This window comes from Muntiacus reevesi, chromosome 3 (assembly GCF_963930625.1).
Source record: "Muntiacus reevesi chromosome 3, mMunRee1.1, whole genome shotgun sequence".
Lineage (NCBI taxonomy): Eukaryota > Metazoa > Chordata > Mammalia > Artiodactyla > Cervidae > Muntiacus > Muntiacus reevesi.
This window is the reverse complement of record NC_089251.1, coordinates 244,644,769-244,662,472: the sequence shown is the minus strand read 5'-3', so window position 1 is coordinate 244,662,472 and position 17,704 is coordinate 244,644,769. Positions and strand designations below refer to the sequence as shown.

General features: G+C 37.5%; 1 protein-coding gene across 3 annotated transcripts in view; it reads right to left on the bottom strand.

The window, feature by feature from the left end:
• Positions 1 to 17,356, bottom strand: part of GORASP2 (golgi reassembly stacking protein 2) — a 28,757-nt gene extending 11,401 nt beyond the window's left edge. The window contains exons 1-5 of one of the 3 annotated variants that reach the window (XM_065931739.1): positions 17,076 to 17,356; positions 3,657 to 3,737; positions 1,923 to 2,126; positions 1,153 to 1,239; positions 359 to 489 (exon numbers count right to left, since the gene is read on the bottom strand). In XM_065931739.1, the coding sequence (XP_065787811.1) occupies positions 359 to 489; positions 1,153 to 1,239; positions 1,923 to 2,126; positions 3,657 to 3,737; positions 17,076 to 17,138 (566 nt within the window). In that variant the 5' untranslated portion in view covers positions 17,139 to 17,356. Of the gene's footprint in view, positions 1 to 358; positions 490 to 1,152; positions 1,240 to 1,922; positions 2,127 to 3,656; positions 3,738 to 16,538; positions 16,926 to 17,075 lie in introns of those variants that run through there. The other 2 variants (XM_065931740.1, XM_065931738.1) reach the window with 2 other exon arrangements.
• Positions 17,357 to 17,704: the final 348 nt, after the last annotated feature.

The following is a 17,704-nucleotide window of genomic DNA, read 5'->3' as shown; positions in this document are numbered from 1 at the left end:
CCTCCAAGTGCTAAGAAATTCCCCCAGCAACTAGAGAAAGTTACACTTTATTGTCCCATTGCTGAGGAGAGAATTGGGAAAATAAAACTGAAAACTATTTTACTAAAATAACAAAACAAAAAGTTAGTTTGTGCTTAGATGAGTTAAAAAAAAAAAGGACTAGAGTTTGTGTACCATGTTCACTAAATTGTGCTTTAAAAAAATGAATGATTGGATTCAACATTCTAGGTTGGCTCTTTGCCTTTCTCGAGGTTTTACTATAAACCAATAACTTGTTTCAAAATAAAAACAATGCTTACAACAGATCTGACTGGTAAATTTAAGCAGTTGTAACTTAGTGTAAAAAAAGTGACCTTACCTGCCTTCTCCACCCCATGCAGAATTTGGTGTAATAATCACTTCTCGACAGTTATCAGTGTCTGTATTATACACATAAAGTTTCAATGGTTTTGCTTCATGTGTTTCAATAAGGCTGAATAGATCTTCAGACTGCAAAAGCATTATAGGAGAAAAATATTTTTATGTTACTGAACTTTTGAATACTAAGTCTCAAATAGTAGATATCAAACCTAGTTAATATCTAAAACAAACAAACAAAAAACACACCTGAAAGAACAACAACAACAAAACACACATAAAAACCAGATTCTGGGCCCTGCCCCTAGGCATAAAAAGCATTTCTTAAATCAGTATTATTAAAACCGACCTATACAGCAAGGCCTCATGTTCAGTTCTGTAAGACCTAGTCAGCAATTGAGTAAAAGTTCTCTACACCCAAATTCAACAAATTCTGCTTTCTTCCTATTATTAAGAGCTGGTTATCTGGGCACCTTTTTTTCCTGTCATTTGTAATTGAGTAATACATATTTCCACTAGCTAACAAACAAGGAAAAGGATCCAACTAAAATAGGTAAGCCAATTTTGCTACCTTAGAAAAAGAGAAAATGAAATCAATAATCAAAGTGAGGATTTGATTTAATCTTGAGGTACAAGAGACATCTTCCATATTTTTGCTTATCACCCTGGAGCATAAGCTATCTTAATTAGCAAAGACCTAAATTTCAACTCTGAATGTAAAGTATGCAAATATACTTGAATTTAAACATTAGTGAGAAAATGTTAAATTATTTTTAGTATTAATAAACAAATTACCTCATTCATGACTGTATCTGCTCCAATGATATAATCACTGTGAGGTCTAAGACCGGCCAGTGCTGCAGGAGAATTTGATTCCACTTCCTAGGATGACACAATCAAACTGTTGTTATTGTTTAGTCACTAGGTCCTGTCTGACTCTTTTATGACCCTTTGGACTGTAGCGGGACAGGCTCCTTCGTCCATGAGATTTGCCAGGCATAGATACTGCAGTGGGTTGCCATTTCCTCTTCCAGGGATCTCCCTAACCCAGGGACTGAACCCATGTCTCTGGCATTGGCAGGAGGGTTCTTTACTGCTGAGCCACCAGCGGAGCATCCCCATTAAATTACTGTGTATGAAATAATCTTCCAAACTGTACAGTTCAGTCATTATAGTAATTTAAACTCTCTTATATTTGTCTTGTTAGAGACCATGTTGGATCAGAAGCTATAGGATACACCTATTTAAATCTCCCAAACATTAAAAAAAAAACCAACAATATTTTTATAAATATTTAAAATATTTCTGCAGCTATTTGCTTTAATTTAACGTCTTCTAATGGATAAATCATTAGAAAAAATGTTTAGGCATCACATTTGCTTTTCCTCCTCAAGCTGTTTTTTTTATTAATACATATTTTAAAACCAATTTTGATTTTCAGAAACTAAAAGTAGCATAATAATAATAATAGCCCTACAGTCTCCCAAATTGGAAACCACCACTATTAAAACACCTTTCTACACTGTTTCTTAAACTGCAAGTAACAGTTCACAGTTGATACCTACCAACACATGCCAAACGTTTTCATTTGCTCCATCAAAGCTGCAGAAACGAATGCTGACTCCCAACAAGCCCTGTCCACCCCACATGTTACTTGGTGTAACTGAGGTCTCTCGAAGCTCCAGTGTTTTACTACTGTAGATAAGCATCTTCACAGGTTTTTCAACATTTGCTTTCAGTAGATCCTTAAGAGTATCATTGTCTTTATTCTGTAAACATAGAAATTTTTCTTAATAAATATAATAAAAATCTAATGTTAATTAGCTTAAGCATCCTATGACCCTATTGGAGTAATATTAATAACTAACATAAATAAAACATTCAATAAGCGGAGATTTCATTAACACTCAATATTCCTCAAAGTAAAAGAATGTCAAGAAATTAGGAACTTATGTTAGTGTAACCGAGTAGGATTCTACAGGATCCTCTGGGGACAGGCCTTTCCCTATATCCTCTGCTGTAGCTCCTCTCTCAAGTACCCAGATTATAGTATCTCATGCATATTTCCTAAGTTTTTCAGATGCCAAAAACTACCACCAAAAGCAGAAATAACTACTTGAAGATTATAAGCAGGTAGCCACAGACCTTCTGATGCCTAAGGACTGACCACCACCAACCAATCAGGGAACTGTGCATGAGCTGATCACATACCCTGGGATACCCCTCCCTCACCTTGACTTCAAAAATGCTTTGCTGAAACCCTTTAGGGAGTCTGGGTTTTTCTGAACATGAACCACCAGTTTTCCTTGCTTGTCCTGGAATAAACCTTTCTCTGCTATAAACTCTAACATTTCGGTATTATTTGGCCTCACTGTGCGTCAGGCACACAAACTTGTGTTCAGTAACATTAGCAACAGCTTCTGACTTTTTCTAATAGCCAGCTATGGAATCGTGGAATTTGAAACCCACCATTATTTGAAATGATCCAGGGCTTCAATGATAAAAAACTCTAATTATTCCACAAGAAGACATACTGCTAACAGAGTTGGCGTGACTGATTTTAAAATCTAAAACACTGCTGGAGTTAAAGTTTAATTTTGGACTTTACTCCTCACATATACACTTAGTACAAACTGGTAGGAAATAGTATGTTAAATATTTCATTATGTAAATGAATAAAGGCCATTATGTAAGACATGTCAGTAAGTAATGAACAAAAACTTAGACTGTCGTAAAAAAATAAACCAAATAGCCATTGTCATAAGAATTTACTGAAATTATAATACAGTTTCCTTCCTATTGGACTTTACTACATGTAAACTAGAAGCAACTTTTGAAAAGTGGTTTTAATTCTGCACTTTTAGAACACATCTCTGTCTAGTTTTATAACACTATTTCTATATCAGGGAACTGAGTGACAAGAAAATTGACAAGTTGTTTGAGAATGAGTCATTACTAAATCATCTGTCAATAACCTATAAAAGTCTGACATTTTTTGAAAAAGCAACAAAATCACATCTTTCTGCTTAAAAAATAAATAAATATTTAATATACAAAGTAGAAGTCTCCAGTGTCTTTCTTCATCCCCCTAATCACTGGAGTGTGAGGTGTAGTATTCTATCAATATATTTGACGTTCTCATGTTTACTAACACATGGTTATTTTATTGGTATCATACTCTATGTAATGTTTGTAACTAATGAATAAATAAATCAATATCCATCTCAGATAATCTGAAAATCTCTATTTTCAAAAGATGACAAATTATCATAGGTGAAACTACAAAAAGCTGAACTTACTAATCTTGAACCATTAATAGAAACAATAAAATCAAAGAATGGCTCCAGTCCAGCTCTATGTCCTGGGGAATTTTCTTGTACCTGTGAAAACAAAAAAGAAAAGTGCAAAGCTTAATTATGAATTAAAAGTTAAATTTTAATATCTACCACTTCAGTAAAAACAGATTAATCTCATTTATGAGAAAACACAGGTACTCACTAGTTTTCTCATTTCTCTTATCTTCCAGATAATGCCCCTGCAGCTCCCTAAATTCTACGCATTCTTTAAATTCATCTCATATATGAGGTTTTCCCTCTGGTTCTATTTCACACTACTTTCCACTTTTTAGGGGGTGGGAGGAAACAATCCTCCCAGCATTTAGCACATGACATAGCAGACAGTTAATCATTACAACTAAGTGGCAAATTAAAATTAATTTATTCTATTTATCCCATGACTACTACTAGCAAGGTACCACTTGGTTACAAAACTAATGTAGGAACACAGCTGCTGTTATCAAAACATTATAATCTGCTGAGTAACAGGCAAGAAGAAGGGGAGACGGAGGACACACAGACCTCTAATAACTGTAATATGAAAGCAAACAGGTTGAGAGTTACAGGCACAAAGTTTTAAGGGTGAGATTAAATCTGAGTGAAGAAGTTTCCTAGAAAAATAAATTGAGCTGTGCTTTAAAAGGAGGGTAGAACTAAGGAAGGCTAAGGGGGATGAGAAAAAACATCTGAAAGTTGAAAGAATATATGAGTAAAAACCCAGAAGTATGAAAAACGAGGATAATGTCCCTAACTAGAGACAACAAGATGGTAGAGAACAGAAATAAACTGTGTGCAACATTTTGTATGAATCAGCAGGTTTCAGCCTTTCATCAGATTCCTAAAGGGTGTCTCCATGACCCAAATAAAGTGTTAAAATAACGGATTTTTGCAATTCTTTTATTTTACAGGTGAAGAAACCATTTTATAACTTGCCTATGATCTCAAAGTGGGGAAATGGTAGGGATGAAACTCAAAAGTATATCTTATTAATCATTAGTCCAGTGAGAAGGATGGAAAGGAAGAATGCAGCTAGACTTACAGAGGGTTTTATTTGGAAGATTAAGATTCACCTAGCTTCTTGACAACTCAAATGTTTAGCATCTGAAATTTCAAATGCATTAAAATAAACTATTAAACTTCCTAAATTTGCAATAACACAAATATCAGTAGCTAGTAATGGCAGTGAAATGACAAAAGAGCAAAAAGTTAATAGAAAAAATTTTTCTATTATCCTCTAAGTATTTTCATAGAGGATAAATAAAATATCCTCTAAAATATTTTCATAATGTTTTAAGGAATTTTTATTCTGCTTGATGTTACTAAATACTGTCAAAATTATCCCATGAAAAGAGTTTGCACTATATTTGTAGGTTGATCCTCTGTAATAGTCCAAACAGTTTTAATAATCAATTCTGAGGCTCATGCAAATAAAAGATCCACATCCATCCACATACAAATCTGCAGCTATTCACACAGTAACAAATCATTTGAATACTTTCAAAACAGAACCCAAGTTGTTCCCAGAATACGTCCTTCTAATATCAGACTTCACAAATGAGACTTAATCTTGAACTGATGATACTTTCATTATTTTTGGGTTAATGCTACCTTTTATTCATTTAAAGCCAAATTATACTATTATTGCCTCCAAGGAAGTAAAAACTAGATTTTCTTCATTTGTCACAGTAAGGAATAGTTTTTTATAAAAATGGCTCAATGTTTAACTTACTAAAACTGATTTTGCTTTATGTAAAATTTCCTGCAAATGTGGGACTAAAACCATTTTTGTAAATTAAACAAGTTAAATATCAAAGGGACTTATTATTTAAAAGTGTTGGTTCTAATAATCAGTACATACCTGCTTATTTTCTTTATACTCTTTTCCTAAATGGGGCATATTTTATATTCTATATATTATCAAGCAAAATGTCTAGAACCCAAAATGGCACACAGATTTCTCCTTAAATGGCAACTCAAAAAGGAAAAGGGTGGCTGCCTAGAGCTACAATAAGAACAGAGAAGTTGAGTCATAGCTAGCTGGCAAAAGGTCATGATCCTCTAGGTGTAAAATGCCTGTCTGTTAGGTTCCTATCAATTAGGTGTGAAATGCCTGAGGTGTGAAAAGAAGATAGCTACTGCAGACCTTAGAAGCCCCCGAGGAGAGGAATTTCTCATGTAACAGGGTCCACAACTAATCAAATAATTCTCTGATTCAGACTGTTCCCAAATTACCACTTTTTTTTTTTAAGAAACCAAATAGTCGATTGATCAATTTCAGACTTCTCCACTGAGGCTGCCAAGAGTTTACCTTTACTAATACCTTTGTAATGTCATCAGCCTAGAAAGGTGATCCCACACACTGATTCTTATCATGTCACCCTCCAAGTATCAAGTTTTACCACTATCTGAAATGGAAAGTCTCCACTACCATTAGGATTATTCTTCCCCAGAACTCAAAAGATTCAATAGCTAAATTTTGATTCTAATATAAATAAACCAAGATAATCCTTTCTCTATTTTTCATTCTCATCTGCGACAAACATCAACCTGTTTCTAATGGACCTTGAAATTAATTTCTTTCCTAAATTTATTTACATTGTTAGTACCAGCACAACTCTGGCAACCAGGTATCTTACTTAACTATGACTAGGAAGCCAGCAGAGGGGGCCCTAGAGAAGGCTCTTTTTGACCCTAATTCTTTAAAACAGAACTTCCTACATTTTACAGCATGGAAAATAAACTCTACAACAACGCAAATTAAACATCCACACAGGCAAGTTTCTCTGGCAATATTATCCACTGATGAGAATCTCTCAGGCATCTAATATCTCAAGCATCAGATTATCACCCCACTACCGTGTCCCGTATAAGAGATCTCTTGACTGTTGATTCATTGCCAGCTTCCTGAACCATCTTAATTAAAAAAGAAAAGAAAAAATACATATACCTGGCCTCATGGGCTATTTATTATTGGGCCAAATATCATGGAAGTTTAAGATGGATAAATTAAATTTGAAAGTTTAATAATTAAGATTTTACATGATTTTGAAAAAATGTGCAATGAAAAGATAAAAGAGTTTTAGAGCAAAACCCTCTTGATTTTGAGTCATGGTTTGCCTACTTATTAGTTTTTTGAGCTGTGAAAAGTTTATCTTCCTGGGTTTCAATTTTCTCATTTGCAAGGAAGAGATAACACCATCTACTTTAGAAGACCACCATAGAGATTGAATGGGTTTAACTTCAAGAAATGCCTGGTGAAGTCTCTGGCATATGATAAGAGTCATACAAATCTTAAATTCAACTTCCTACTTCCACAAACCACCACCTGAGGGCAAATTTTTATAAGCTATTAATTCCTGGACACTGCATTATTTTTCTGGCTATGTATTAATTCTCTCTCACTCCTTAAAAAAACGAGGGAAAGACACAGAACATTAGTTAGCTAAGAGGAGGAGACAAATCATTTTTTAAATGTTGTCTCTCAAAAATCAATTCCGTATGGATAGCAAATCTAAACATAAAAGGTAAAACAAAGAAGCTTTTAGAGAAAAACAAGAGAACATCTTTTGGATCATCAAGTATGACGACTTCTTAAACTGAACACAAAAAGTTAACCATAATTTTTTTTTTAACTTGATAAACTTTACTGAAACTATGGACTTCTGCTCATCAAAGACACAATTAAGAAAGTGAAAAGATAGGCTATGTATTCAAAAAAGGAACTGCATTTAGAACGAATCTAAAACTAATGCAAATCAAAAAGGAGGAGAGTAAAACCACAATAAGACACCACATCACCTTCACAAAAACTGCTGAAGTAAAAAGACAATAACAAGGATTGGTAAGGAGGTAGAGAAACTAGCATCCTCATACACTGATGGTGGAAATTTAAAATGGTGCAGACTCTGTGGAAAACAGTTTTGCAGATCCTCAAAATGTTAAATACAGAGTTATTGCAGGACCTAGCAATTTCATTTCTAGGTATATAACCAGGAGAAATAAACATGTCTATGTAGAAACCTGCACACAAATTTCATAGCTGTGCTATTCATAATAGCCAGAAAGTGATAATAAGCCAAATGTCCTTCAACCCATCAATGAATAAACTAAAGGTGGTACACTTATAGAATGGAATATTATTTGGCAATAAAAAGAAATTAAGTATTAACACATGCTAACACACGAGTGAACCTTGAAAACACTGCGCTAAGTGAAAGAAACTAGTCACAAAGACCATATAATATGTAATCTCATTTATAAGAAATATCCAGAATAGGCAAATCCACAGAAAGTAGATTACTAGTGACCAGGGGATGGGAGCAGGGGGAACAGACAGCAGCTGCTAAGGGGTATAGAGTTTCTTTCTGGGGTGATAAAAAGGTCCTGAATGAAGATACTAATGATGGTTACACAACTCTGTGAATATACTAAACAACCACTGTACTGTAAAGTTTAAAACATTATTTTAATCCTATGTAAATTATAATCTCAATAAATCTGTTTAAAAAAGACAGACAACTTAAAGAAATGGAGAAAAGGTTTTAGCAGATACTAAACAAAAGAACAACACACTGGTTCAAAATTGGGAAAGGAGTACATCAAGGCTGTATATTGTCACCCTGCTTATTTAACTTACATGCCAAGTACATCATGCAAAATGCCAGGCCAGATTAATCACAAACTGGAATCAAGACAGCCAGGAGAAATAACAACTTCAGATATGCAGATGATACCACTTTAATGGCAGAAAGTGAAGAGGGAACTTTCACCTCTTTATGAAGGTGAAAGAGGAGAGTGAAAAAGCTGGCTTAAAACTCAACATTTAAAAAACGAAGATCACGGCATCTGGTCCAATCATCTCATGGCAATCAGGTGGGGTGAATGTGGAAACAGTGTCAGATTTCATTTTCTTGGGCTCCAAAATCACTGCAGATGGTGACTGTAGCCATGAAATTAAAAGACGCTTACTCCTTGGAAGAAAAGTTATGACCAACCTAGACAGCATATTAAAAAGCAGAGACATTACTTTGTCAACAAAGGTCTGACCACTCAAGGCTATGGTTTTTCGAGTAGTCATGTATGGATGTGAGAGTTGAACTATAAAGGAAGCTGAGTGCTGAAGAATTGATGCTTTTGAACTGCGGTGTTGGAGGAGACTCTTGAGAGTCCCTTGGATTGCAAGGAGATCCTACCAGTCCACCCTAAAGGAAATCAGTTCTGAAAATTCATTGGAAGGACTGATATTGAAGCTGAAACTCCAGTACTTTGACCACCTGATGAGAAGAACTGACTCATCTGAAAAGACCCTGATGCTGGGAAAGACTGAGGGCAGGAGGAGAAGGGGATGACAGAGGATGAGATGATTAGATGGCATCACCAACTCAATGGATATGAGTTTGAGCAAGCTCTGGGAGTTGGTGATGGACAGGGAGGCCTGGTGTGCTGTAGTCCATGGGGCTGCAAAGAGTCAGACACAACTGAGCGACTGAACTGAAGTGAAGGGTGTCACCAGAAAGGGAAAGAATGCTGGTTACACGAGTGTGTTGTTTCTGAAAATTCATCAAGCAGTACACTTACGTATAAAAAGTCTTAAGATGTGGCCTTTCTATCCAAAAAGTAGAAATGAAATCACCACAATCTTAAGAACATACACCTAACACCTCACCTACGAGGGACACAGTTTGAAAGCCAACAATTAAGTCTAAAAGGACTGAGCAGTCAATGTAAAGGCCACAAAGTAACTTGCTCTAACACTCATTCTTCTTCACAACATAAAAAGAAACAATTCTCCATAAGCACTCTAGAAAAAACAGCTACAATAAGCAAGATGGCATATGCTACACATTTTATACTCTTCCAAGAAGCAAAAGGTGAGTTTATGACAGAAACTGCACAGTGAAGAGGCAGCCATCTCTACTACATAAAAATAAATTAGCACCAACGATTGGAAGCTGGATTCTGAATCACCAACTATACATAAATAATCCCTAATGTGGATTCACTCAATCACTACAGGCAGTTTCAGTGGGTTCTGAGATTGATTTAGTGAATCATGACAGAACTGACAAATGTCAAAATAGAGAAGTACCAAAAACTCATGACTTAGTAAGGGTCACCCCAGGAAGACAGCCTGTACCCATTAAACAGCTGCTCCTCATTGCCCCAGCCCCTGGTAACCACTATCCTAGTTCCTGTTTCTGTGGATTTGCCTATTCTGGATGTCTCATATAAAATCATTCAATATGTGATCTTTGTGACTGACTTCTTTGTGTACAGACCTCATCATTCTATACTGGGTTGATTTCCAGTGAAGTATTCATCTCTTTACTTATGTACTTCCAACTAAAGGATACAGAACTAATATCTTAAAGTAACGAAAGGAAACCACATGCTACTTTCTGAACACAGGATATCACCAGACTAGGTGTTTTATAAGCTTATATACAAAGATATCCAAGCTTCTGACTGGTATGCAGGAGATGTGGGTTTGATTCCTGCATCAGAAAGATCCCCTGGAAGAGGGCATCGTAACCCATTCCAGTATTCTTGCCTGGAGAATTCCATGCCCAAAGGAGCCTGGTGGGTTGCAGTCCATGGGGTTGCAAGGAGTCAGACACGACTCATGTGACTGAGCACGCACGCACAATTCTGTGGCAAATAATTTTGAAACAGACTAGAAGAGTTCAAGGCTCACCTGTTAAAACATTCTTCTCACATGTTCTACCAAAATAACTCCAAAGATATTGCTCTCCTGATTCTGGCCCTATAACTTGTAACATATGGAGCAACTAGAAATAAAATTCTGATAACTAAATGAAGTAAAAACCCATCATTACATAATACCTTTCTAAGATAGATCTGTAGGTTAGATAAACAATAATAAAAGAAATCAGTCTGCTCCAAAAGAAGCTAAAACTCTGACAACATGCCACCTCATTTTATACTCTTCAAATACCACCTCAGGTACCTGTTTCTTAGGGAAAGAAAACTTGCTTTGTGACCTCAGGTGATAATTCTCCTTTTCCTTTTCCTTAGCTGTGCAGTGAGGAGGCTGACTAGACAGCCTTTAAGATCTAATGACTCAGCAAGAAAGAAGTCTCTTGCTAAGCTATCTATTGATTCTATAGTGTAGATCAAACTCAACAAGATCGTTTTAATCTTACAAACTTTTCGTCATTTTAGTTCACGTGTTCGGTAACAAAAATGGCAAAGCAATGAAAAGAACACTGGCCCTCATCTGTCTTTTAACATACAGATAAAAAATTTCCTCAAAAATGAGGATCTGCAAAAATTAAGCACATTTATAGAATTAATGGGTCTGATCTGATCCAAAACTTAAAATAGCAGTAAAGAACACAGTTAGGTACATGGACAAAAAGTAGCTGCTGAGTGACTAAGTGGAAATACTATTTAAAATGTTTACAAATTTATTTTAACAGTATTGTCACCACAGTAGTGGTTCTCAATGGGTGACAAAATAATGCAAATGCTTATAAAGGCACCAGCTAACATTTATTGAGTTTTTAATCACATTCCAGACCCCATGTTAAGTGCTTTACATGGAATATGCCATTTAATCTTCAGAATAACCAATGAGGTGGTGGACAGCACAGTTTTAATAAACAATGTGCTCAATGCTTTTCAAAGTATTTTCATATACACTATCTGATGTGGTTTTTAGTTTTTAAAAAAAGGCATTACTACTGGAGGAGGCATTCCTACTCTCCCCACTTTTCAGATAAAAAGAACAAAGCTCAAAGAAGTTCAACAATCTGTCCAAGGAAAAACAATGAATTGATGGAATGACACTAGAATCTAGTGATTCATGACGGTGGTTTCCAATAGTGGGTTATGATCGTTTCTCAATGTATCTATCCATGTCCACAAGGTTCCTTGTTGCTGAAAATGTGCTTAAATGCTTTCTCACTGGTGCTTAAAAAAAAAACACACACACAAGCAAAACCCAAAGAACCCCAGCACCATTCTCTTCGTGCTGTAGTAAATTTATACGCAATGTCAGAAGGACATACACACTCTCTCAAAGTAACTCCTTTGGCTTTGCATATATTGTGTGGAAAAAAAATCATCTTACTTGATAATCTACAACTCCCAAGACAAGCTACAGTCGGATTCTAAAGCACATATCAAATCTTTATGGATATTTTCTATTAAATTGTTAACTGATATTTTACTAGTGAATTAAGCAATATAATTAACCATTTTGATAGAATATTAAAGCCAACAAAATGAATATACTGATGTTAGCGGTTTTTCTAAGTTCAATTCTTATGAAAACTTCAGGGTAATTATTAAAAAGCCCTGTCAATATTTGACCCAGAAAGCCACTAAAGCCAGTTCTGTGTATTTACTACTTAATGACCAGAGCCAAAAACCATAATCACCCACCAAGAGCAGGTCTCTCCAAACAAGGATCCTTAAGTCCATACATAAGAATACTCTTCATCATAAAAAATATATAAGGGTATACAAACAACGTGGCAGTATTAATTTGTTTGAGGCTTATTAACATTGGGAAAGTTTATGCTCAACGATACTGACAATTCCTGCAAGTGTCCTCAGGCTCACCGACACTGTACTTCATACAACGAATAAAACATCCCTGTGGCCTGTGCTCAGTCACTCAGCTGTGTCTGACTCTTTGTGGCCCCATAAGCTGCAGCCTGTCAGGCTCCTCTGGCCATGGAATTTCCCGGGCAGGAATACTGGAGTGGGTTGCCATTTCCTTCTTCAGAGGATCTTCCTAACTCAGGGGTCAAACCAGCATCTCTTATGTCAGGTTCCTTACCACTAGTGTCACCAAAGAAGCCCAAATAAAACATTCGTCATAAATGAAGTATTCTGATTCTACATTTGAAAGCAAAATATGTTTATGAAACAATTCATAACCTTTAGCAGAGGTCAATTTTGGGAGGTTAGAACCTTCAAATGGTGCTTATAAAGCTTTTTCAATTATAAGACCGTATTTGGAAAATTTCAAATAACCCACTGTTTTCTTTTTGCACCCATTGTTTTCAGAATGAGTGAAAAGAGAAGGGGCTAATAGTGAGATTTTTATGTTTTTCAAATGGAGGTATAAGTTAAAAAAGTCAAACACTGTGTTAGAATAAAAAAAATTATGGCTACCAAATAATGGGATTTCATTTTCTCAAAATAAGAATGAAGTTGAAATCTTGCAGGATTTACTGTAGATTACTTAGGTAACATTAAGAAAGAGTACATCTATATAACAGTAGATATGGTCTTGGTATTGTTTTCTATAGAAATAATTTCACTTACTGTCCTCTAAGGAGAATACCTAATGCTGCCCAGTATGCAGCAAATGGCTCAGAAGATAAAGGCCTGTTATTACACTGAAGACGCAATTCATCTCAATGGCCTTTCCTTCAAAACATCCATCATCTCAAAATCTCTCTCAGAGGAAATTATAAGGAATAGTGAACATGACATTTTCCATGTTCCCATGCTGTTGTGAATAGTGGCTCCAGAATGTCCTCAGATATCCCCCATTTCAAAGAGTATGAAGTGTAGTGGAATTAATTTGAATATTTTAATTTAGAAATATCTTACAAGGGGCACCCATAAAGCAACTCCAAAAATTTTGAAAATGGCCTTGATGGTTTCACTTGATAATGGAAAATCTAGGCAAGAATTCTCTATTAAATACAGTTACTTCAACTGGAGTAACTTCTAATAAGGCTGAGAAGTCCTGGCTAACATTTTTCCTGCCTTATGTTAGGATTAGAGAATGGGAATAAAAGTGGTATGCATGGTGAACACAGAATCGGACCCAATCCATATAGAAACCCAAAATATAACGTTGTTTTTCTTTTCTTTTTCTTTTGGGCATACCACGCGGCTTATGGAATCTGCCAGGAAATTTCCTATAACGTTATTTTTAAAAGGAAGCTTCTCAGCAAATTTAAAAATCTTCCACTAGTAGTCCACTTAAAAAAAAAAAATTTTATAACTATATTAAAAATATATATACAAATATTTCAGTCACTGTGAACATGTTGGGAAAATAAATTAAAAGAATAAAAATATTGCCATCCACCAATTATCCTTTTAATATCCTGGCTTTTTAGCTTTCCATTTTCCTGGGCACTTGAATGCATATGCAAATAAACATATGTGAAGGCACATCTATGAATCCAGTGTTTTGAAACATAATTTTCACTGAATGCATAGCATTCCAATCTGCAATTAGGCCATAATTTATTTAACAGCTCCTCAGCTGTTGGATAAGGTGTAAAGCTAACATCCTATGATAACTTTTGGCCATACTGTAATATACTTAAATATGTTAAATTACTCAAAATCTTTGTGAAATGTGGCTAAGGGGCAATGTTAGTCACAGAAAAAAAAAAAAGGACAAGGAAAAATATTTTAACAGTAGTTACCTTTAGATGGTAAGATTAGAGGTAATTGAGGTTCTTTGTTAAACTTTTTGAACTTATCCAAATGATTTCTAATAAACATGTGCTGATAATCAGAAAACAATGTTAATTTACTAAAACAGAGATCAATGTTCCTATAAATAGACATTAGAATTCACTAATATGGGGAAATACAATTCAGTGAAGATAAAAGGTAGCATTTAAGGTTGTAGATAAATACCTGTAACAACAAAAGACTAGAAAAACTAAGTGTCTGACACCAGGGGGTGGTGCTTAACCAAACTATTTTACAACAGATTCACTAATGAGCTAAGAGAAAGTGAGAAGCCAATCTGTGTGCTGCTAGGGAAGGACAGAGAAGATGCTTTTCCCAATTAAGAAAACCAGGGTGTCTAACAGTATGTATCATGTGATTCTAACAGTTATAAAAGAAAGCAGAGTTAAAAGTTGGGGATGCAGTGTGGATTGTTTTACATGCATAAAACACTTTTGAAAGGATACATAAACTATATCGGTCACTTCTAGTTTAAGTATGGAGAGTTGGCTATGTAATATGATCACAACATGAAAATGTGCATTAATACATAAATACATAATAGATAAAAAGTAAATTATTCATAGGAGAAAATCTGGAATCATTTCAAAGTTGTCTGCTAAGTACTTTTTTAAAGCAGAATCTAACAACGGATATAGAAAAATAATGGAAAAAACAGAAAGTTCAATCTGTGAATTGCAGGAATACAATTTAAAAATAACATAATAATTAGCACTGAATATGTGTGCACTATAAACTGGTTTTTCAAAACATACTTACACAAATTTTTATCACTAGCAAGGAAACAGCCAAAGAATTATTAAAGAAAACTAGTTTTTAATTAAACCATTCTAGAACTTATTAAACATGGGTGATTTTATTCCATGATTATCCTGCCATATTTACTCTGGTTTACAAGCTCACTAATCCAGAGACAGAATATACAACCATAATTTAGGCAATAACAAATGAAAATAAGATTTTTATATTTTGAGATTTAACATAGTACTTTGCTTTCCTCCTCTAAAAACAAAGAAACCAATTACAGAATGGGGTAGAGTGAGTTAGGAAGTCTGAAACATTTAAAAAATTCTCCTAAAGTAGATGATCATTACTATTTTTAAAGCTCCCTCTAATAAAACTCAAATGAAAGAAGAATTACTTCATTTTTGCAACATTTATGCTCCAGATGTGGACTGGAAACTAAGGTTGTCCCTAGTAATTCTGCATCTGCAGACTGAATATGAGTGATTTACTGAGGTGCACCTATGTAAAAATCAAAACAAAACAAAACAAAAAACATTCCAAATCGTTTAACATCTGACACAGTCAATAACAGAAGTCACCAAATTGGAATTCTTTTGATGTGTACATCTTTCATACAGACTTTTAACACTCATTAATACTGTGCTTTACCTAGAAAACATTATCATTGGGGATTCATGGCCACAATCAGCTCCTAATACTGGATAACACAGCCCACAGCAGAGAGGTAGGAATCAAACCAGAGAATACAAAGAAAAATACTGCCACTAACTTCCACTTCACATCTGGGATCTGACAATTCTCCTTCCATGTCCCCCATCAGTGTGGCACCTGGGGGTTGGCTTAGCTAAACGGAACAGGAAGGTATTATGATTTATATATAGATTCCCTTTATTTTCTGGGAAAATTATCCTTTCCGACCCAGTGTGTGACTTCAAGAGGAATTTTTAGCAGAATGGAGGGACAACTAGCTGTGATAATCCTGAAGATCAGAGAGGTTATTGATCACAGCGCCATTAAGCAGATGTCTGCTAATTTAGTTTAAGAAATGTTCTCTCACCTGGAACGTGGGACCCAAGGCAGAAGATGAGCGCAGCACTAGGAGGTGCACTTTCCCACTTTCAGTGACAACGCTCTTGCCTGTGAGGAGCTGAGACCTATTTACACTCTATTTCGTCCTGCAATAGCACCACGGATTGGGGCCACTTTGTTAACAGTCCATCATGTTATCACTCACGCAGGTGTCACAGCACACACACACAACCAACACTGCCACTTCATTGAGGAAAGGACTCCCAATTCCTTGAGGAAAGGATCAGCTCTGTACAATCCAGGCTGCTCATAGCTGCGGCTGAGCAAACGCCTTTCGAAATACTGTTTCTCTGCATCCTGGTGACTGAACTTGCTTTCCTATACTTACCTGGATTTTTTAAAGTTCCTTTCCATTACCTTTTACACTGTGGATCTAAATCTTAAAATCCACTACACCCTGAGCAGCCTCAGGAAAAAAGAGAACGGAAGTTGCCCCCGCCAGGAAATGTGGAAGAGGAGGGTTGGGAAGGTCAACAGCGACACAGGAGAGAGAGAAATCCAGTGAAAATCAAGTAGGTTTAAGTCCGTTAAACCTACTTCGAGGCAATTCGTTTCGTTGCCTAACTGGCTCTTCCGGACATCCAGACAGCGCTGAGGTGAATTAACACTAGACTTCTCACCCTCCGCCTCTAGTCTGCGGGTTCCAGGTTTCCTTTTCTCGGAAAATCCAAATGCTACCTTCACCATTACCTCTTTTGCAGACTGCTCCTCCCACCCCCTCCGAGCCTCCCCTAACTTTGAGAGCTAAGAATAAAGGGGAGGGGGCTGAGAAGGCCGCGAAGAGAAAAATGAGTCAGGGTTGCCCTCTCGCCTGGGCTACTCCCGGCCAAGTCGCCTGCTGCCTCCTCGGTTTCCAGCCCGTCCTCCCAAAGCGGCGGAACCTGGGCGCTCCAGGGAGGCAGGATGCGAGCGGCCTCCCGAGCCGGCCTTGTCCAACGATGCGCCCTCGACCGCCGCTCCTTCGCGGGGTCGGGCCTGGCTGCCCCGGGAAGAAGTCCGTCGGGGCCTCCGCCTCCCCGCGCCCGGGCCCCGCCTCCCGCCCGCCGCCCCCCGGGCCGCTGTCGAAGCCCTTACCCGCAGGACGTGGTAGCCTTCTGTGCCCCCGCCTGGGATCTCGACGCTCTGCGAGGAGCCCATGGCGGCGGGCGATCAGTGTGGTCGGGCTGCGTTCCGCACTGCTCCCCGCCCCCCGCGCGCCGTCCGCTCCGCTCCTCCGCGTAGCACTTGGGACGTGGCACTCGCTGCCGCCGGAGAGCCGGGCCGCACTGCCCGCTGGGAGATGGGCACCGCGGCAGCCAGGGCCGCTGCGACGCCGCAGACAGCGCCACCTGCCGCGAGCCACCGGGAGGGGTCTGAGGCGCCACGCGGGCCGGGAAGAAGGGAAGCCTGGAGCGGAGGGCGGGGTGAGGCCTACTTATGCTCGCGAGAGAGCAGAAATACGGTTCATCCGGCCTCGATACCTTGCTACGGGTCCCTGGGCTTGACAAGATTCATGTAGACGCGTTCCCGCTGTTCCTAAAGAACAGTTGCTCGACTGTAGCTCCCCCTGGTGGCCAGAGGCCGGAAAGGGGCTCCTGCTGAAAAGAATAGGGCCCGATGCAATCACAGGGAGGGCCCGATGCAATCACAGGGAGCTCCCGATTCGCGGGGTTTCTGAACTTGTAGGTCATGTCTCCCTCCGGGTTACACAGAGGATCCTGGTA